Source organism: Protopterus annectens, chromosome 11.part0 (assembly GCF_019279795.1).
Source record: "Protopterus annectens isolate FY-2018-M chromosome 11.part0, PAN1.0, whole genome shotgun sequence".
Taxonomy (NCBI): domain Eukaryota; kingdom Metazoa; phylum Chordata; order Ceratodontiformes; family Protopteridae; genus Protopterus; species Protopterus annectens.
Window position 1 is genome coordinate 137627083 of NC_056745.1, and position 22873 is coordinate 137649955.

At 38.1% G+C, this 22873-nt stretch overlaps 1 protein-coding gene across 5 annotated transcripts in view; it reads left to right on the plus strand.

The window, feature by feature from the left end:
- LOC122815212 (voltage-dependent L-type calcium channel subunit alpha-1C-like) overlaps positions 1-22873 on the plus strand; it is a 2602552-nt gene that overhangs the window by 1462359 nt on the left and 1117320 nt on the right. For 2 of the 5 annotated variants that reach the window (XM_044087521.1, XM_044087522.1), the window contains exon 26: positions 19564-19647. In XM_044087521.1, the coding sequence (XP_043943456.1) occupies positions 19564-19647 (84 nt within the window). Of the gene's footprint in view, positions 1-19563; positions 19648-20098; positions 20183-22873 lie in introns of all 5 variants that reach the window. The other 3 variants (XM_044087524.1, XM_044087520.1, XM_044087523.1) reach the window with 2 other exon arrangements.

The following is a 22873-nucleotide window of genomic DNA, read 5'->3' on the forward strand; positions in this document are numbered from 1 at the left end:
CTCCAAAGCCAAGAACACAGCATCCATGGGACCTGACAACATCCCAGGCTGCGTTCTACATGAACTACAGAATGAACTGGCACCCCACCTGAGCACCATGTTCAATCATAGCCTCACCTCAGGCTTTGTGCCCACTGAATGGCACACAGCGACGGTTATCCCACTCCACAGAGGGAGAGCCACCACGACCCTGGGATCTACCGCCCCATTAGCCTAATGAGCCTGGTCTGCAAGGCCATGGAATGTATCATCATGGAACTTATAAACAAAGACATTGGTAATCTCCAAACTGTGGACCCCACCCAGTTCGAGTTTGTAAAAGGCAGATCATGTCTCCTAAACCTGACTGAATTCTTTGAAGCAGTCACCAAAGCCATAGACGAGGGTAAGGTGGTTCACACAGCGTATTTAGATCTCACCAAGGCTTTTGACACCATCCCCCACTCTGGAATTATAGATAAACACACTAAACTAGGTATAAATCCCTATATCACCAGATGGGTTGCCAACTGGCTCACTGACAGAACCCACACTGTAAAAGTAGCAGACTCCAAATCCGACTTAAGACCAGTGACAAGTGGAGTACCACAGCGTTCAGTCCTGGGTCCTCTCCTGTTTGGTATCTACTTTTCTGAAGTACAGGCTAACACAGAAGGTCTTTGGCTAGCGAACTTCGGAGATGACTGCAAACTAGGAGCCATAATTGAAACTCCTAACGATGTGGACATTCTACAAAAGGGTTTCACTGAGACAGATGCCTGGTGTCAAAGCCATGGCCTCAAGCTCAATACCAAAAGTGCATTGTCATCCCCTTTGGTAAAAACTCTGTACCCATGAGCTACCACATAGGTGGTAGTCTACTTAACACTGAAAGTGTGATAAGAGACCTTGGGACACAGGTGGACAGTAGTCTCTACTTAACACTGAAAGTGTGATGAGACCTTGGGACACAGGTGGACAGTAGTCTCTCCTTTGATAATCACATTGCCACAGTAGTCAGGAAATCCTTTTACGTGGCACACCTCATCACAAAAGGTTTCTCATCCAGGAAAAAAAGAGGTCATTGTCCCTTCTACTCGTCACTCATTAGACCCATTATAGAGTACAACGCCCCTTTTGGTATGTACCTCACAAGACATTTACAACAATTAGAAAGGCCACAGAAATACCTCACAAAGAGGATTACTGGCCTCAAACAGACATCCTACGCAGACCGTCTCAAAAAACTCCAGCTGTACTCTGTCGCATATCGCCTACTCAGAAGCAACCTCTGCCTAACATACAAAGCAATGTCAAACCCAGAGCTGTTGGACATGCTCCACTTAAAGAAATCCCAATCTTTTTGATCTACATGCTCTAGGGACCTAAATCTTGTCACCACAATAAACAGAACATGCTGGAGGGAGAGATTCCTGTCCCAGAGACTTCCCACACTCTGGAACAAACTACCTAAATCTTGATGATTGGATGGGAAATAGGAAATTCACCCCAGGGATCACCTCTATGGCTCTGCTTGACAGGGGCACAGGAAAATAATTTTTCTTGGGTGGCGAAAGCCAGGGTACCTTTTTGACTAGGCTTGTATAGGCCCTGGGTCTAATAGCCTAGTACCTACCTATGAACCTATGAACTTTAATCATACCTTCACTTAGGAATGGGGTCCATACCCGTCATGGTATTAGAAACCCAAATGATTTGGAGAAATTAAAGAGTGTCAAAATGATCTAAGAGAAGAGTTGCTTGATTTAATAGAGATGGACAGACACTGATGGTTCTTTCACTCTTCATGAAGATTTGGTTAAACTTGAAACAGGAATTTGAAAATGCCTTCTCATGATATGAGGTGTTTGTCCCATACATTTGCAGTATTAATTAAATGCAATCACTCGGGTTATATAATGTCATGCAAGATGTCTCACAAAGTGCACTGTTAAAACCTGGGATAGAAGATTTCCTTTTGTTATCCTGGGGATGTTTTAGTCTTTAAAGAGAGAGCTATATGCTCTGCTAAATGCTAGACTAGATGATCTTAAACCTCAGACTTGAGTAATTCTTTTCTTTGTTGCTGGTCATTAATTTTTTTCTCAAGGAAACCGGGAGAATCACTAATGAACTCCTTTGGGTACCAGATAAGAGTAAGAACAACAAGAAAATCTGACTCCAGAGAATCTTAAAGCCTTGCCCAAATATCATATATCAATTTCTATGCACCTTTAGCTAACAGTGGTGGGAAAAATACATGAGCAGTCTGTCCTTTGTAAGAAAGTCCTATAGAACTGGAAAACACAATTCCACATCCTATGCTCCATCCTATGATTCATAGTGGATGTGCAACAGAAGCCCTTGAGTTCTTTTTTATCCTCCTTGGGATCACTGTCACCAGGAAATTAAGTCAATAATTATGCATGTTAAAGAAAATGAGTAATATATATAGGCTGTCCAATGTTTATTAGACTAGGCGATAACCTATTCATTCATTTGTGTTTGTCTAACATAATAGCAATTATAAATGAGTGAAAACTCCCAAATGTGTGAACAACAAGCATACATATTTTTACAGGGTTAAGGCCGTATACCCCCCACACACCCAGGTGTGTGTGAGTGTGTGCGTGTGAGTGTGTGAGTGTGTGTGCGTGTGTGTGTGTGTGTGTGTGTGTGTGTGTATATATATATATATATATATATATATATATATATACATATATATATATATATATATATATATATATATATATATATATATATATACATATATATATATATATATATATATATATATATTCCAACTACAACTTTGTACTGTCATGGAGAAAGGGAAAATTCCTGGTACACCAGCAGTTTCACCTTCCAGGAAAATCCTGAAATGCTGTGCAGTTGTATATTAGTGATCTCACAAATGAGTTTCGATCAGTAGTGTTTCACCAACACACTTGGCTCCCCCTTCATCTTTACGGATGGCAAGAAACTGCTCAAAAGTGTCTCATTTGCTTCATGCTTAATGGTTGTGCAGAGAAGAAATTCACACAGCCAACAAATCTTAGCCTCCTAAATTTTTTTGTTTTTACCCACTTTCTTCCCTGTCATCTGAGTTTGTAGTTGACTACTTTAATAAGGCCTATGTGCAAGAGATGGTTAGAGACTGGTTCTCTCCCCACTTAAATTCTTTGAAAGCTGTTGCCACAGATCTAGTTGTTACCCATTGTCTTAGAGTAAGGTCTTGTGGTAGACCTCACTACCCCACACTGTATCATAAACCCTGTGGATATATGCTTCTCCATATCATGACCCCCACATCTGGATAGAGACTGAAGACACTGTTGCCAAAATGTGCTATTGAGGAATTCACCAATAGTATATCTTTGGTGCATTTCAGTGATTTTCTGTCTCTACAAATATGGGATCAGCAACCATTTCTGGGGATGAAAAACAGCTTATATAAAAATTCATTATGACATGTATTCAAATGGTGCACCTGTTAGTCCACCCAGACACTGACTTTATGTTTTGGAAATACATGATATTTATTTGCTCATATAGTTTCATGCAGTACACAAGCAATTTCTTACATTCCGAGTTCCACTGGAAGACCACCACTTGATTGTAGGTTCTTAGTTGCAACACTCACTTGCATTTAGGAAATAGTTAAGAATCATGTGCCTTTATAGGCAAGGCTTTGTTGTATTCTTCTGCCATGATCTTCTCATCTTTCTCTTGTACAGGACATTTGACCTGTTATCCATTGAAGTCATCAACAAAAAGAAATCTCACTGAATCTTACTGTACTACTATGTTAGACTATCCCCTGTTCCTAATCTTTTTTTTGTTAACCTTTTATTGAATACCAGAAGACAGGGATGAGTAGGAAGATAGGCATGCAATGAGGGAGAGAATAAGAGGTCCAGTCGAGTATGTGCCGTCAAGTAAGGCAGTACATGCATTTTTATAAAACATTTCGTTACATGACCATGATGGCAACAAACTGAACACATACAATACGTTTTACCTGCAATACAAGCAATGTTTATTAGTGCAGATGTCATAGACATTACTCGTAATATTCATCAACTCTTTACAATAATAATGCATTGTTTTATATTCTAATAAAAAATTCAATCAGGTAATGTTGGCGATATTTTGCAGTGTCCCAAAGCGTAAGTACCCATTGACATGACTAATTTAAACCTAGTCTCAAGCCCTTTCAATAAGGGTTTGAAGGGCCAGACCTAGGATGTATTTATGATTCCCCATCCATTTGTCCAGGTTATGTCTGAAGATGGTCAAGGATCTTCTTTGCTTTATATCCAAATGAAGTTCCATAATAGATGGACTCACTGATGCCAGCAGGTCCTACTTGTGTGTTCTGTAGAAGTTAAGATCTCTTGATTAGGTATTTAGGGTGTTGTTAGTTTTGCAGATGTGCAGGAGGCTGCATAGGACTGTATCTCTTGAGGTACTGTAAGCTAGACAGAGTTCACCTCTTAAGAGTCTGTAGGAAACAAAAAAGAAAGAGAGAATGCTTTCAGGAGGTATGGGGTAGCTCATAGTACATACCACAGGTAAAGTTATACTCTATTATGGGCCTGATAAGGGAGGAGTAAAGAGAGAGAGATAATAACTTCCTTAGATCTGGAAGAAATGCCCCTGGTGATGAGTGAGTTATCACCTATGTGATAATTCCGTAGATGCCCAATTTTGCCAGAGGACACAGTGCTGCATATCTTGATTTTAGTTTTAGGCCATGGCCATGGTCAAGGCACCATTTATTGGTGCATGATGTTAGTCCCTCTTGAAGAATCTGAAAATCAGATAGAGAGTTAATGACATTTCCAAGTTTGCAGTCACTTCAAACTTAGCCACAGGCCCCTGACGTCATCTTAATATCAGAGAATTAAATACCAAAGGTAAGTGGCCCTATAACCAGTCCCTGGGGGAAAACACTGGTAACTACTGTTTTCAAAGAGAGTGTGCCTCCCACACTGATAGACCGGGTTCTGTCTGTTAGCCAGTTTCCTATCCAGTGGTTAAAGTCGGGGTTTAGATTTAGTTTGATTAGCTTGTCAATAATGCTAGAATGTGGGATGGTATCAAAGGCCTTGACCAGATCTAGGTAGGCAGTGTGAACTGATTTATCTGAGTTGAATGCATCAGTAAGTTGCTCAAAGAAGACCACAAGGTTCAAGAAGCAGTATTTGTCTTTAACAAATCCAATCTGACTTGGGTCCAAGGCTTGTAGACATCCTATGTCCTTGTTAAAAAGTTCTATAATGATGTATTCCATTACTTTGCAAATAAGGCTGGTGAGGATTATAGGTATATACTTTCCTGTGAAACAGGATGACTACTACATTCCTACGTTCCTTTGACACGAAGCTAGTGGAAGGGCAGAGGTTGAATAGGCTTAGTTGTGAGCCTACAGGGCAGTGTTTGGTGCTGACATGAAGGCAACCAGACCTATTATCAGGACCCATTCAGCTAGTGTTCTTTACCTTGTAGAGAGCATTCAGGACTTGCTTGGAGGTGATCAGAGGGGGGTGGTGTGAATGTCCTATAAGTTGAAGAAAGGGGAGATAGAAACAGTCAGATCTGAACTTGTCCATTAGTATGTTGACTGTGTCCTCAGGGTACAAGTAAGTGTTGTTGTGTATTAGCTATGAGCATTGCTGGGTATTGCCTCCAAGATTTTTGACATATTAGAAAAGGCTTTGTGGTTTTCCTTAGCAGAGGTGGCAATTCTCATTTAATACTTACTTTTGGAGAATCTGATTTTATTCTTGAGCTCTTTGTTGATCTTTTTGAGTTCATCCCTAGATGATGAGGTATTAAGTTTTAAGTATTAAGCAGCTGCAATAAGTAATGCTTTCTGGAAGGCTCTAACTACTAATTGTCTCAATTGCTACAACTGCAATTTTACTACAAATTTACAGGCCACAACAAGGATTAGAATTAGGCTGAGAATACCCAAGCTGGCAAAAACAGTGAAAGAGAAAAACAATATGTCCATGGCGAGAATGAACTCAACCCAGACTGATATGTCTCTGTACAAGTGTTCTTTGGGGCATTCAACTATGCTGTTGCTTCCACAACTCTCTCCAACTGCACTTAGGAGTCCACAGGCATATGTAGATTCTTAGTACAATACCTAGTAAGTAAGTGTCAGAGGTGACTCCTCTTCATAGTTTATTTATTTTTTTATAGAACCAGACAATGTAGATACTTGGAACTGTTGTAAATAGTTCTCAACAGTGTGCAAACCTGCTGTGGAATACATAGCACTTTCCAGATGTAGTGGGGTTTGGTTCTGAGGTCAGGTCTGATTTGGTATCCTAAGGCTTCCTTATGTAATCACAGCCCAGCAAAGTATAACAACGACATCTACACACACCTTATTTGAAGAAGAAATTAGAGCCTAAAGACCAATCAAACAACACACTGCCCTTGCAACCAGTAACAAATTTTACCTACAAAAATTGCTGCCACCCCCTGCAATCACCAGAAGATAACTTGCTAAACCAGTTCTAAATGCCAAAATCTACCATAGTACAAAGAATACAGAAGAGTATTTAACTAGCACACACTAATTTAAGTGCAAAAACAGGAGTTAGTACTTCTCAGATGTCTTATTAGGTAACCTCGGGCATCCTTGTATAGTGGATCCCTATAGAGTATTTAAATCAGATATTAACAGTAATGATTTCCATATGCCAAACCCTTCTTAGGCTTAGTATGAGGTCTCTGCCAGATTACAGAATACTTATTTTGCATTTGTGACTCCTAATGCCATAACAGTGTTTAGCTCTTCTGAGAGTACTTGAAAGTGTCTGTAGGCAAGATCAGGGTTTCTCTACTCTTGATGAGAAAAGACAGATCAGTGTCCCACATCCTCTTCTGAGTCACCTGATGGTTTGCTGGAATGTTTGTAAGAACATCCAAAATTCATTTTCTATGCTCTGTCCCATTCCTGTCATACCCGGGCCTTTAGTTTAGTGAATGCCACAGCTACTATCTTCCTGGATGGCTTTCATTGATATCCAAATAATCACCTTCTAACATTATACAGAAGGCCATTTTGTTTAACCTAACAGCTTCCTCTCAGCTGGCATCCACCAAGAGGTTCCACACTTACTGCCATGAAGAGTGCCAACCATGATGTAATGGCAGCTGATTGCTGCCTCCTCAGCAATTTAGGTTTTGAACAGAGACCATTTAGACACAATATCCTGAACTCTTCAACTATAACAGAAAACTTTTCTAGATTTGGGAGTTAATTTTTCCCACATAGAAGCATTGGCTAGGTGTTCCAAGAAAATCTTCACTATGGATTTAGACTTCTCTGCTTTAACCAACCACCTGACATAAAATAAAATACCACCAAATTATGATCACTGCACAAGTTAGCAGCTTTCTTGATTCAGGTATCCAATACATAAGCCATTAGGTCAAATTATATGACTATAGTGCTGACCAGTGACCTCTGACCCAATATGCTATGGTACCGTATGCAATTATGAGCATCCTTGTGTTCGAACATTGAGTTTGTTATGGACACTCTGTTACTATCTCTAAAGTTTAAAAACAATTAATCACTTGAGTTAGATCAGTAATACATTTCTCCCAGTCATACCTCTCCTGGTATTTTTGTCCTTCCCCATAGGAATTTTAAAACCTTCCAGTAGAAATACAGGATTTGTAGATGTTATCCTAATGTGCTCCACACTCACAGTCTTTAAGGATGCCAAATACTGTGAAGAATTGTTAGGTGCATAGGTGCAAACATTAAAGTACCTTTCTTCAGCTTGTCTTCAAATTGAGGTAGTTATCATTTACTGGCTTATATACTACTATATAGTACTGATCTGGAGAGCCTCTGAGTTTTCCATTCCAAACTGACATGGGGTGTGTCCCAATGATCATCTACAGAGCAGGGAAAATACAACCCTCCACAGTCTTCCAGAACCACTGCTGCATGTAGAGGTAAGACCAGTCAAATCTATGTCATACGTTTCAAACTCCCAGACAAACTGACTTCTTCTCCAGCAATGAGGTGACATTCCATGTACTAAGAGACATTTCCAGTTTCCACAACCAGGGTCTACTCCATCTTGGTGCATCTTGCTCCTGCCTGCCACTTAGATGGAATCACACCTCCCGCTCCCCCTATTTCTTGCCAGTGGTGGGCTCACATAGCAGCTTCATTCAGCATTTTTGTCTGAACCTGCTAGGCTAAATGGATCCTCCTGTCTCCTGTTTTTCACTGGAAGCTCTGGCTGCAGTGGTGTTTCTCTGATTCCTTAACTGAAGAATAATGGGGAAACACATTTTGGATAATTATTTGTCTGACCCTTACTGTTAGATCTATTTTCCAAGAGTGCCCCTAAAAAGAGAATAATGCTACAGACAACATAGCTCTAAAGATCTCTGAGTTATGCAGACCTCTCTACCAGTAAAGTTATTAATTAAGAAGGGTCTGCATTTTATCCATCAAATAGGGAAAGGTGTGTCTATGTCATCATAAATTGTTTGTGTGCATGCTGAATGAGACTGTTATGAAGAAATGGACTTCCTCTCGATAAGATGGGGTTATGCAGTTTTATTTCTAAAAGCAGTTGAACTGGTACCATTTACAGCCCCTCTTTCCACTGAATTTTCAGACTTGACTCTAAGTAACAGGTTCACAAAATACTGAGTCTGCAGCCTCCACGCTTGAATGCACTGTGACTCATGATGTACTGTGCATGCATGGAATTCACTATTCTTACAGCAGATAGCCAAGCAGTAGGGCTGGAGCAGTGTAAAATGTAAGAGATGGTTCACACTTTTGTCTTAGCTTAACTATTAAACACTAAGAGACCTGAATTGCTGTGGTAGTGGTGATGGTTGTGGACTTATGATGACTTAGGTCCCACCAGATCACAAAAAGGACCAATTGTATACAAAGGATAGGGACCACAGTGTAACTACTATCTGGTCAAAATCAAATAAAATTGACAGCAACAGGTAGGGGTTTAATTTGGATAATGTTAATGTACTATTTTTGCATGTATTTAAAAAAATTCTGTGACTTTTCAGTTTAGAAATGGCTAACCAGTGGTGGGAATGTTCTGCTATGACTGAGATGGGTCTGCCATTTTCCTTTAATTCTTTGGAGGTGTAACATTTTCCCCCAAACTTATCTGATTGATTTCTCTGCTGCCCTGCCTCACAATATGATTTTCTGTCATTGACATTGCAGTTCTGCATTCAACAGAAGTAGCTCCGTGTTTAGCGATTTTTGATTAGCCCGTATACCGGCATACGGGCCAATCAAAAATCGCTAAACACGGAGCTACTTCTGTTTAATGCGGAACAGAAGAAGCACCGTGTTTAGCGATTTTTGATTGGCCTGCATGCCAGGTATACGGGCCAATCAAAAAAAAAACAAAAAAACAAACAAAGCGGGGGCTGGCCGGGATTTAAACCGGCAGGGCGGGACTCGGGATCAGGCTGCTGATCTCGGGACAGTCCCGCCCAAATAGGGACGTTTGGCAACCCTGAGTGGTCTGCACAGTTGTGGTTATATAGGTATCTGTACTAATTTCTTGGTCTTCAGGAGAGGGCACACCACCCTTCCTTCAACCCCCTGAATGAATCTCAGTGTCTTTTACCCTACATTATTGATGCTTTACCGCAGCTTACCTTATTTGTTGTTCCTCTTCTTCTAAGATGGATGTCTTTAGAGGTTTCTTGCCTTCTAGCAGGCGAGACCTGAGGAGTGGACAAACTTTACCTGCCTTTTACTGGTGTGCCTGTATTAGCATGTTTGAGTGGAGCTTGTTGAATAGGTTTAAGGTAGCTTGTGAGGCACTGTGCTGGAAAAAGTCTTAGCATGACACCTCCAGATGGTTCAAAATAATTTTAGTAGTTATTATTTGTTGAAAGAGATGCTGCAAATATGTGGAGCTGTGGTAGTTGTTCACTTGTCTAGCCGTACTGCCAAAGCAGAGCACACTTCCACACTATGCAAGAGGTACAATAATAATCTTTATATGAAAACAGGAAGATGGTCATTTGAGGAAGTGTTCAAGTGTGACCTACTGGTGAAGATTTTACATTGAGAGGAGGTATTTCAGAAGTTAATACTGTCAAAAAGTAGCAAAATTCAACCACCAGCAAGACAGTCCAGGAATGAAAAATATAGGCCAAGAAGAGCTTCCAGTAGTTTAATAAAACACAGCACAATTGACAAGATTGAGCGCTTTCATATAAAAATATACTTCATCAGAATCTGTTACAAAAGCACAAACACCAAGTTTAAATACCCCTCCCTATAATCACATGATGGTTTGCATCATCAATGCACTGACTTGTAAAAAAGCATGCTTTAAAGCAACAACATGTTACAGGTTAAGACTTAAAAAAATATTATGTTATCCACTAGTTTACAAATATAAAATGAAAATAAAAATAATCCTTGTCCGACATGGTGGAAGAGTGGGAGATCACACCGGAAGTACAAAGGCTTCTTCAGGTATCACATCCTGTTGTCCCATGTATATTCGGGATCCCCAAGATTCACAAAAACATTTTTGACCCACCAGTGAGACCAATTGTAAATGCCAGTAAATCCAAAACCCACCCCCTTGGTGTCTACATGAATTCTTTGTTAAAAAAGTGTTTGGAACCTTTCGAATACATTTGCAAGGACTCATGGGATTTTTGTGTAAAATGAAAAACTTGGAATTTTCAAGGGACTGTGTTTTTCTAACAGTGGATGTAATTGAGTTGTTTAACATTATACCACATGAACAAGGTCTGGAATGGTTCCATGATTTTTTGTGTGAATGCACTGAGCTTAACAATGACACTGTTAATGTTTTAGTTTTATGCATGGAATTGGTTCTGAAATATAACATTGTTTTTCTGGAGGGGCAATACTATAGGCAAAAAAAAGGAGTAGCCATGGGGGCGTCTTGTGCCCCCATATTTGCCAACATAGTATTGCTGCAATGGGAACAACATGTTCTTTTCAGACACTATGAGGTTAAACCTTGAAAGTTATATCTCTGTTTTTTTGGATGATATTTTTATTGTCTGGGATAGACCTGCAGAGGAGATCCGGGATTTTATGGAATTTATTAATTCATCTACATCATTTTTTGAGGTTTACTTACACCATTCAGTTTTAAAGTACCAATTATTTGGATGTTACTATTTGTAAATATTATCAGAATGAACAATGGGCTAGCAAAATTTACAGAAAATCCACATACAGCAACAACTTGTTACATTTTGAGAGCAACCACCCTTTCCATCAAAAAATAGGAATTATCAAAGGCCAATATATTAGAGTGGCCAGAATGGTTTCCTCTCACAACCACTTCGTGGAAGAATGTGAGACACTGTGGCACATATTACTCAAGAGGGGGTACCCCAAGGGCACAGTTGCCACGATTTGGGATAATATCATGGAGAAAAGAATGAAGGAAGATACAGTACCTCTTATACACCCCACCTCCACTTTGGTCACAGGTGCATTTTCCAGGAGACAAGTGGATGGGCCTGTTATGCAAAAAGCCTTTGGTGCAGAGTTTTGCAATGAGGCCCCTCAGATTAGGGGTATTTTGATCAAAAACTGGCAGATTGTTTCTTTGTTTAAAGAATTCGGAGACAAAATAGGGAACCATCCAGCCGTGGTCTTTAGAAGGGGCAAGACCATTAAAAACTATCTTGAGCACACATCTGTCCACTGTGAATATGGACGCAGTAACAAAAGGGCTGGCACCTATAAATGTGGCTTTTGCAATTATTGTAATGACATACTGGAAGGTGATAACCTGGTGTTAAACCAAATGACAATTAGATCTAGGAATTTTTGTAACTGCAACAGTATAGCAGTGGTTTATGCTGCTGTATGTCAACTGTGTAAAAGTTTCTATGTAGGCAAGACAAAGAGGAAAATCAAAGAGCATATTTATGAACATAAAGCTGATATTAGAAAACTGGATAGTAAAAATGCCCTTGCTAAACACATTATAAAGTGCCCCAGTCACAGTTTTCAATTTTTTGTTTTGGAACAAGTGTTACAAGACCTTAGAAGGGGAATCATGTGAGGATAAATTGGAAGAAAGGGAACTGCGTTGGCAGTTTAGATTAAATGCTACTAATCCTCCTGGTCTCATTGAAGGGGTGTCTATAGCTTGTGTTTTAAAACTTAAATCTTATACTGTGTAGCCAGGTGCTGTTGTTCTGTGCATTTCAACAGACTATATATATAAAAGAAACTTTTTTGTCGGGCAAGGATTATTTTTATTTTCATTTTATAATTGTAAATTAGTAGATAACATAATATTTTTTCTAAGTCTTAACCTGTAGCATGTTGTTGCTTTAAGGCATACTTGTATTATAAGTGAGTGTATTGATGATGCAAACTGTCATGTAATTATAGGGAGGGGTATTTCAACTTGGTGTTTGTGCTTTTGCAACAGATTGTGATGAAGTATATTTTCATACAAAAGCGCTCAATCTTGTCAATTTTGCTGTGTTTTATTAAACTACTGGAAGCACTTCTTGGCCTGCATTTTTCATTCCTGGACTATCTTGCTGGTGGTAGAATTTTGCTGGATTTAGTCTTTATTATTTTGGTTATCCTGCTTTTTTGCTCTCAAAAAGTAAGTTCTTACCCTTCTTGGCTGAGTGATGGAATAGAACTTATCAGCATTGAATGTGTAACTCCTTGTGCTTACACCAGCTCTCATTCTGTTCCACTAATGTTTATCTCGTACCACTGTATTTGAAATCTGATGCATACTTCATTTCTTCTCTGCTTCTAAGTAGTATTTTTCCAGTTGTTTACACTTATCCTGCCATGTTTGCTTTAAGTGTCTACATATTTTCCAGTTATTTTATCATTTTAAATGTTTTAATATTTTCTCTTTTAGGAACCATCATTGGATCTATATCTCATTCCTGTGACTTAGAGAGATGTAGCTCCCACCTAAAGATTTTATATCTAGCAGCAGAGGTCACTTAATGATTTATGAACATTAAAAAGTTCAAGGCAGCCACTAGAAATAAGTAACTGAAAGTTTTGCCTACTTGTTTTTGAAATGTTAGTGGTAGAAGCAGAAAATAAAAATAGAGATAGGCCTCCCAAAGATCTTGTCTATCGTCCCTAGAAGGGACAAGTAATTAAATCGCCAAGAGAACTAGAACCAAAAAAAAAAAAAAAACAAGAAGAAATAAGAATACTAAAGCTCCTCTCTGTAAAATATGAAAAAAACACTGGACTATATTACTGTCAATTGTTCTTTTTAACGTGAATGATAGTTTGATACTTATTATGTCTGAACCAGATGCCAAAAACATATTATAGCAGTAGGAACCTATAAAGGTTCAGCTGGTGAAAGTTGTGCAATCAAAGGTTACTTAACCTTTGCTAGATATAAAGATTATTGATTATAGGCTCCTTGCAGATGAATTTCCTATATGAGTTGCACAAGAAACTCAGTTACTTGCATTCCTGTTTACCTTTATGCTGTTTGGTAATCTGTCCATATGAAGACTGGCACAGTGCAATACTAGTTTGCCATCATCTTTAAAAAGGAAAAGACAGGGTCCTAAATACTCTGAGGAAGAAGATAATTCATGTAATAATTCTGTTGTGTACTTAGCTGATATGCTGAAGGAAAATGCTACTTCTTCTGTTTCATCAAGTTCACTCCCTGAGAAAATCATTTTTTCAGAAGTGTTCAAACTGATATATAAAATACTCTTTTCCAAAAAAGAGATACTCTTTAAATGAATAAGAACATATGAGCTACAGTCAAGGGTCAATCTTTCTTCTTGTTCTTCAAATAATTTAAGGAATGGTACTAGTCAATATTTTGGCACACAGGTCTGGCTTAGATGTCCTGGTAAAGTAATATGACTATATATGACTTCAGATGATTATAAAGAGCTTTATAAGCTGCATAATGCAGTATCATGGAATGGTGGGTTTTATCCCATACTCCTCAAAGAGAGGATTGCTATTGGGATCTTTGCCGTTAGAGAGGGAAACCATAGCTTTGGTTAGACATTGAAAAAATGTATACCTTAGCTTTGGGATTTAGGACATTAAAATGTTGAGTTACTACCAGGGTGCACTTTTGGACCAAATTTAAGAGATCATTAACCAAGACACAACAAGTGATCTGAAAGAAAAACTTACAAAGGTGAAGAAGACATCAATTAAATTAGGTGCATGACAAAGTACAACTATGAAATCTTCCATTATTGCCTTCCTAATATCAGCAGCTTCTGAGATGGTCTTGAAATGCTGAAATTTCAGTCTTCTGGTTGCTGCTTTGAATGCGGCGGACATGTTATTTTATGACAAAAATATTCTACTTTTTCAGAGTTAGAAAAAAAGAGAAAAATTTATAGTCTGAAAGAGCCTTTTCAGACTCCAGCAAGATATAATAGCAGGACTATTCCCTCTACAAAGAAGACAATATTTACGAAATACAATAAATAAGTAAAAAGCAAAACCAAGGCCTCTTCAACCCAGTAAAGGGAATGAAACCTCTCTTTTGACGTAAACAATGAAAATTCAAGGCAAGAAAATATTCTGCTCTTTTTCCCTGTATCTGGGAAGCATTTGAATTTTATATCCTGCTGGAAAACCTGCATTACAGACAAATGAACAGCAATGTTAATCTTCTGAAAATATGATGCAGAGTTCACTACACATCCTATTTTTAGAGTTATTGCAGAAAAAAAATTCAAATTCTCTACCTCAGGAATAGGAACAAGTGCATTTACAAAGTTAGTCTTTGAGCAGATAGGCAAGGTCTTTTACTCCATATTTTGTTGTCATCCCCTAGAAAAAGGGGGCATCTGACCCATTTTGTGTCTTATACCTCTGAATAAATTTGTAAAACTTCAAACATTCAGAATGACTGTTAACTTCCATGCTGTCGTTAGTTAGACAACAGTCCTGGTTAATGACAGTGTATGCAGAAGAAGAAGATGCCTGTTTGCATAGTACATTCTAACCTTCTGACAAGAAATTCCTAAGAGTCATAGTGGAATTTCACTATTACCACTTTCCATCCCTCCCCATTTGACGTAACAACAGCACTAAGACGTTTCACAATGTATGTGATTTCATTTCTTGTTTTGATATTGTCAAGGGCATAAACAATTTGCCTCATCTAGCTGATTGTCTTTTGGTAGCAGACTTATCGGATATTTTTTTCAGAATTTAAGAATCACAGTCAGCAGAAAAGAATACAAACTGTTCACACTCACTGAAAATAATTTTGTTGGTGTATGTTCAGGGATATTCTTATGAATGGGTGCGTTGATTACAGTGGGTGGTTTCACCTGGGAGAAATTGTTTCTTTTATTTTTATTATGGGATTTAAGTAAAAACTAGTGAAGCCCAAACATTTACATTCAAAGTGCCATCCAGCTGCTGCAACTATATCCTGGTAAAAAAAACTATTTTATGCTGTTGATTGGGCTCAAATTACCCCTATATGGAGCACAAGGCATGCACTGTGACTTTCAAGCCAAAAAACTAAACATCGGAACTACGATAGTAAAAAGAAGGAGGACCTCACTGAACTATAAACCTCTATTTGTTCCCTGTTTAACTTGCTATAAGAAGTCCTGAAAGATACAGAATCACTTTGGTAGGTAGGTGAAGACAGTATTCTGAAAATTGAACAACTAGATCACAGACTGGAGAATCAACATGCTAGCATACTAGAACAAACTGATTCATCATGGAATTGCAAACCGAAAACAAGAAATTGAAGAAGAGATCATGGTGAAAAAGTCAAAGGTTATAGGATTGCCAAAAGGGGAAGAGAGGCTAGAATCTATCAAATTTATTTCTAAGGAGCTTCAACTACTTCTATAAAAATCTGACCCTGTTGTCATAATAAGAGCAAAAGGGTCGACATCAGAACAAAAAGTAATCTCCCTAGACTGTCTGTTATAAAACATCTCAGTATCTATGACAGTGGAGGTGTTCTTGTCAAAGCTAGGAAAAAATGTTTAGCATACAAGGCTGCAGGGTCCCCTGTGAAATTTTCCCCATGTTATAGCACAGCCCTATTTAATAAAACTTTAAACTGTAGACCCTCACTCCCCAAACTAAAAGATTTAGGATTTTGGGTCTCCTTGACATTTCCCATAGCTTTGCATTATAAGAAAGGAAAAACACAAAAAGATAAATCCACAAAAGTCGACACAGGAACACCAGGTAGATGAACAGATTTATTGAAGCGCTTTTCGGCTCTCACTACGACAGCCTTCCTCAGAATGAAAAACATGCTACAAGCCTTTCTTTTTTATACAGAAAAAGGCGCAAAAATTAAAACAATAATTCAATTAATTAAAATTAATAGAGTTTAAAAACCTTCAACATCTTCTTAAAGGTATATGAGCAAAAAAAATGTACCTATCAACTGATAAATAATACAAGAATTGATGCACTATGACCTAAAACCAGTTACATGATGAAATCTATCAGAGAACTTCGGGCGATTGTGTAAAAACTCAATGATATCAATACATTCTGTGTTATATAAATACAAGTACAAACACCTCTCATTAAAAATAAGACTAAATGCTGTGAATTGTGAATGTTAAAGCTTCATGGTGGTGACTGGGTATTTAGATACCTGTCTTGTATAATTAATTATTAAACATGTCAAACTTCCCAAAGACATGTATACGTACATAACCAAGTTAAAAAATTGCAAATTAATACCTCAAGAGATTCAATAGATATTGTGTATATATAAGTTAATTCTTAAACAAATAAAGTACAAAAATTCAAAAGTTCAAAAAATCAGAGAATACTCTAAATTTTAAATGTACATTTATTTTCTAATTGATTTATAAACTACATAGTATGAATTCAAAAAGTAGTTTAAATTTTAATATTTAATCGACCCTTACTATCTCACCAAATTCTTTAATTTCAATAACACTCCTATAGAGGAAGCTTCATTTAAGCCAGGATAATTACCTGCATTTAATTTGATTTGCCATTTTAATTCCAGTTCAAGCAACTTTAATGAATAAGGTCCTCCTCTAGGATTGGTTTTTAATCCATCAATAATCAAAAATTTAAAGTAATGATCGGGGGAGCTCAGAATATGTTTTGCTAATGCGTTCTCGGTCTTTTGATGGTTAACAGCATAGATGTGTTCATATATCCTTTTTTTGCTCATATACCTTTAAGAAGATGTTGATGGTTTTTAAACTCTATTAATTTTAATTTTAATTAATTGAATTATTGTTTTAATTTTTGCGCCTTTTTCTATAAAAAAGAAAGGCTTGTAGCATGTTTTTCATTCTGAGGAAGGCTGTCGTAGTGAGAGCCGAAAAGCGCTTCAATAAATCTGTTCATCTACCTGGTGTTCCTGTGTCGACTTTTGTGGATTTATCTTTTTGTGTTTTTGAATTTGTTTGTGGGAACTATTTTTATTATAAGAAAGGAACCCAGTACCATGTGCTTGATTAGCCTAAAGAAGCTTCAGCATTTGTGTAATACTGCATAATGGACAGAGGAACAGCAAGATTCACTAGCCAAGATCATTGTAAACAATCCACCCTTCCTGCAGTGGTAGATAACAAACGAATCAGTGTTCATCACCTAGCTCTCAGACTGAACTGCTGAATGGGGGAGGGTGAAACAGGACAGGACACAGAGATGAAGCATCAAAGCTAAGCAGAACCTCCTTTCAGGCAGCCGGAGCTGCAATATTTGCTATTTCTGGCCTCCTATTGGAGAAGGCTGTAGACTGGGATCAACTGCTTAAAATATAATAATGGTTTACTGACCTGACTGCATGGATGACATTAAAGCAGAAAACATTTGATGCCTTCTTAGCGACATGACCCCACTGATGGTTATTTCTTTGACAAAGTTCACAATCCATATGCCAAGGTCTGTATTTGTTAAGAGGGGATTTTTGTGATAGGCAATTCTGATTGTAGGTAAAAGTTAACTTCCTTGCTAGAATTGTTAAAAATGTATGAGCCTACACTTTAAAATGCATTGGTGTGAAACCAATAGCAGTGAAATGTAACACCAGCCAGTTTAATCTTGAGGGGTAACATGGATACACTGGCATGGATTCACCTGGGCTGTGTCTGCAAAATTTCCTCTGTAATCAGTGCAATACCCTAGTAAACAAATGTAAAATAAGAATGTTGTATAGAGAAAGTAACTAGGGAAAGTGAGAATACCATTTTCAGTACTAACTGTTGATATACCTGTTTCAAAGAACTAGTACTAAGGTAGGTATCTTACTTGATTGTACCTTTATAAGTTTTGTTGTATATAGTACAGGCCTGATTATGAGAATAAGAAGGAAGTTATGTCATATAAATAAATATGAGTCCTTGCTATTGTGAAAAAGTAAACAGGAAATGCACAAGGTTATAGAGGCAGGAGTGACTATCTAATGTAATAGGTGAAAGCAGTATTTCAGGAGTTATAGCTTATACTTCAGGACAAATTAAGCAGTAGCCTTAAAAATGATATGGAGAAGCTAAAACTTGGACAGGGAGAACTCAGACTTTAAAGAGTACACATAAAATATTATTTTTATGCATGGGACAAATTATATTTATTATATCCAGTGATTTTTTTTTCCTAATGAACACCCTGCCTTATACAAGTCTCATAAGAATGTCAGTGGATATTTTATAGTAACTACGAGACATACCTTTGTTCTTTTTGTGTTATTATTTTAAATACAGTATGAGCTCCCAGAAACAAAGTATAGAGCAAAGATATTGAAGGATCAGTGAACTGCATTGTGACATCTTATAATTCCTATGCTAATTCTCTATTGTCAGAGAACCTCTAATTATGAGTTTAGCCCCTCCTTATCTGCACTGTTTTATGTAATTTGTGCTTAAAATTTAACAGCATTGTACTGAGAACTGATTTTGCTTAAACTGTTTCTTTCACTTCACAGACTGAATTGTCATGGACAAAATTTTGTATACTGGAAAGGCAGCCACACACAGCCAGATTGTGCTGCTGCAGAGGAGTTCTGATTGCATCAGACTTTGACAACAAATTCTGAAGAGGTTCAATGTAATCAGAAATTTGAGGTGGCAGTGAGGTTTGGTTATGCATGTGGTTGTCCAAGCAATATTTTCTTATAGTGTATAGTGCTTCTGATTATAATTAATTACTGAATTACTTAATTTATTAACCTTTATAGTCAAAATGTTTTTTATAGGTTTCATGGCAGCAACAAATATGCTGCAGTTTAAATTCATATCCCAAGCTGGTTGCTCTGAATATGGCATTACTTTGAGAAAAAAAAAAAAGCTGCATCTTGAATTTCCAGTCAGCCGGAACTGGAATGTACTGCAACAGGGTACAGCTACATTCCACAAACTCTGAGATAGGGTCCAGTGTTACAGCTATCATGGATATCTGTGCAGAACAAAGCCTCACTGTGCACTATAACTGGTGTCATTTTGTATAGATGAGTACAGTTTTTGTGTCCAACTAAATTTTTGTCTAACATTCCTTTCTAACCCCATACTTGCCCCCTCCCCATATAGGGTTATTTTAGTGATCCCTGGAATGTCTTTGATTTCCTCATCGTTATTGGCAGCATAATTGACGTCATACTGAGTGTGATCCATGTGAGTATAATGCACCCTTCCCACAGTAACTCTACTGCTCTTTTGTCTTGTTCTCTTTCTCTGCCTACTTTTACCTTCAACCCTCCTCCTCCTCCTCCTGCCGAATGCATTTGGCTCCGTCCACTATTTCCACTGGTCACAGTGCATAGTAGCCTGTGATAGGTGTGGGTGAAAGGGTGCCTGAGTTGGGGTTATTTTTAAAGAGAAATGCTTTGAAATGTTTCATTCTGTGACTAACTAGGTTTAATAATCCAAACAGCAGCAAGAGCTTTCCACAATGCAGCCAGTACTGTACAACGGTAAGAAAACTGAAGTAATATACACATGTAACCTTTTTCTTTTCATGTTTTCTCTTTTCTCCCTCTTTCATACTTTTTTATTTTACATATTTTTTTTCATTTCCCTTTTTTATTTTATTTATTTATTTATTTTTGGCTTTTCTGCCGTGCAGCACTACTTTTGTGATGCATGGAACACGTTTGACGCCTTGATAGTTGTGGGTAGCATTGTTGATATTGCAATCACGGAGGTAAACGTAAGTAACTGGCGTCTGTCCATGAACGTGCCTGCACTACAGCTCGTGTGTCCCTTCTTTCTTAACCTAGTCTGATTTCTTTTTGTTTTGTTTTTAGATAGGCTGGGACCTCGAATGTTGCATCATCTACTTTTCTCATACTCAGCCTCGCATGAATCAAACTGTATACTAGGAAACAATTAGAGACTGTAAGGCAGTAACAAAGCTGCCAGCAGTGCTTTCCTCGTCTCAGTGTATAAGACTCTTACTCAGACTGTATTCCATGGCTGTTAGCTAACAAACTGTACTAGGAATGTAGTCTCACTTCTGAGAGCCTATCACTGGTCGAGATATACAGCCTACATTTAGAGGAAAGGTCATGAAACAATGCTGTGTTTATTACTGGTTAGAGTTACTAGGAGGCTTTGATTTTAGCTTTAAGTTAGGAGGCTCTGATTTTAGCTTTAAGTTAAGTGGAGTACAGTTTGATTCTCACATTTTTGCTGTAGTGGACAGCCAGTTATAGTGTCAGGTATGGTATAGGGTTCACAGGTTTGCACTCCGTTCAGGTGTAGGTTAGAGTGGAATTACAGATGCATTTTGTGCATCATTCGTAATAGTAGGCATGGCTGATGGCCTCCAGTAACACTGTCATCTGATACTAGCACTAACTTCTGACATTTATTGTTGTAGTCAGATTGTTGTAATTTCAGGTATAGCTTTGGTCTGAGTATAGGTCCAAAATAGGTCCAGATTGTCCTAAATATAGTCTTTGTCAGTGGGTCCTAACTGGCTTTTGAACATCCTGCTAACAGGTTGAGCTCTTTCATACCAAGTCTTTGGGCCATCCTCCCACAACTCCTCACCAGTGCTGTTGAAGGAAATAATGAGGAAATGCTTTCTTCAAAACTCAGCTCGTTCATTCTTGCCATTTCTAATCATGAGTTGGATTTTAATTTACTGCTTATTGTTTCTGTACACACATAGTAAGTTGTTTACAGAAATTTCCTCTTCAGTGTAATGTGATCTTTGATATTGATATGGAGTTTCCAAGCTGCTTATTCATTGCTATGTGTGTTTTGTTCAGTTAATGAGTTATTTTGACTTGTATTTCTGCAAGGACTTCAGTGAGAACATGCTTACTTATCTTTGCATGTGCCCTGGAATTTTTTGAAAGTTATTAAGAAGCCCAGAAAGCACTGCTTCTCTTCTTCATCATCAGGCAGGAAATGAAAACCTCACCAGTCATCCCTGGCAGACTATTCATCTAAGAAACATAACAGTAGGTCTCCATTCCCCTTATTTTAAGAATCCACATTTCACCTAAAGAACAGCAGTACCTATTACTATTACAGAAGTCATTAGTGATGTAGGATAGGCCACTTTCTTCCTCTCCCAACCTACCTTTCTCTTACAGGGAAGTAGTCCTCAGTCCACTCAACACAGTTGTAATTTGTGAGGGACAGGTGTTCAGATTACAAATTTAATGAATGCTGACAAGCAGAAAACCCATTCATTCATTGTAATTTTCTCTTTTCACTAATGTCAACTTTATCACTATAAATTCATTGTCTAGGTCACTAATGAAAGATCCCAGGGCTGCTACCAGCCTGAGGCCTCTGCCTTGCTACATTAATAAGCTATCAAAGACTTTAAGTAGTGGGAGATTCAAAACTGGGTGGTTAATCTGATACAATCCATTGTTTGCACAACTGTTTCTTTACCTGTTTATTTCCAAGAAGAAGGGAAAACAAAGAGGCTGTTGGAAGCCTCTTTTGGCATCTCCCCTCTCTGCTGTGATTCAGTATTATGTGAAAATATCCCCCTGGTTCCCTGAGTTCCATTTGCAACTCCTGAGAACCAGACTTTCAAGTTCCTGTTTTGTTCCATAGAAAAAGTCATGGCTTTTCAAGACTTCAGTTCAAAATAAGGCTTATAGTAAGGTACTTGAGTTTCTGGACAGACAAGAGCAACAACCCTGGCTGTTTTCTTTATTGTTTCAAGTGTAGTGAAAGGCACCGAAAACAGTGTGATTGAAGGCAGCCTGGAAAGAGCAGAAGGTACTCCCTTTCCCATAAAGCAGACAGAGAGCATCTTCAGCATAAGGAATTTTTAGTCTTGGCCATGTAACATACTGCCACATCTGCCATGTCCCACAGTTCTCACCTGCAGCTAAAAGTTTGCAGACACCTCAGTGGTTTACTTAAAGCAAGAAAATCTGAGAGGTCAGAGCACACAAGAAATCTGCATTAACAAGTGAGTTGGTTGTGCAGCAAGCTGTTCTTCTCATCTGATTAAAGAGATAGGGCACATCACTGATTCTGTTTGGAGTAGGGACTTGAAAGCAGTCATCCAAATCTTCATCCAACCTGGTGATCCTTTTGAGACAGCACTGCATACTGTAAATGACCTTAGTGATGTGGAGGATCACTATGTTGCAGTTAGGATGCTATTCAAGCCCCTTTCACTGGATCACTGTTCTTTGGCAGGAAATCAAGTATGAGGTGGTGGATTTAAGGGAACAAGTGCTGAAATCCATTTTGGTCTATGAGCTATGTCTCTCCATAAAAGAATGGGCTTCTAGTCAGATGAAGTTTAAAAAGAAGAAACTCAAAAAAATTATATAAAGCAGTAGCAGTATGTGCATCAGCAGCAACAGGAACAGGTATGTGCACCACCTTTTCCTAAGAAAAGAAACCCGTAACCAGCCAC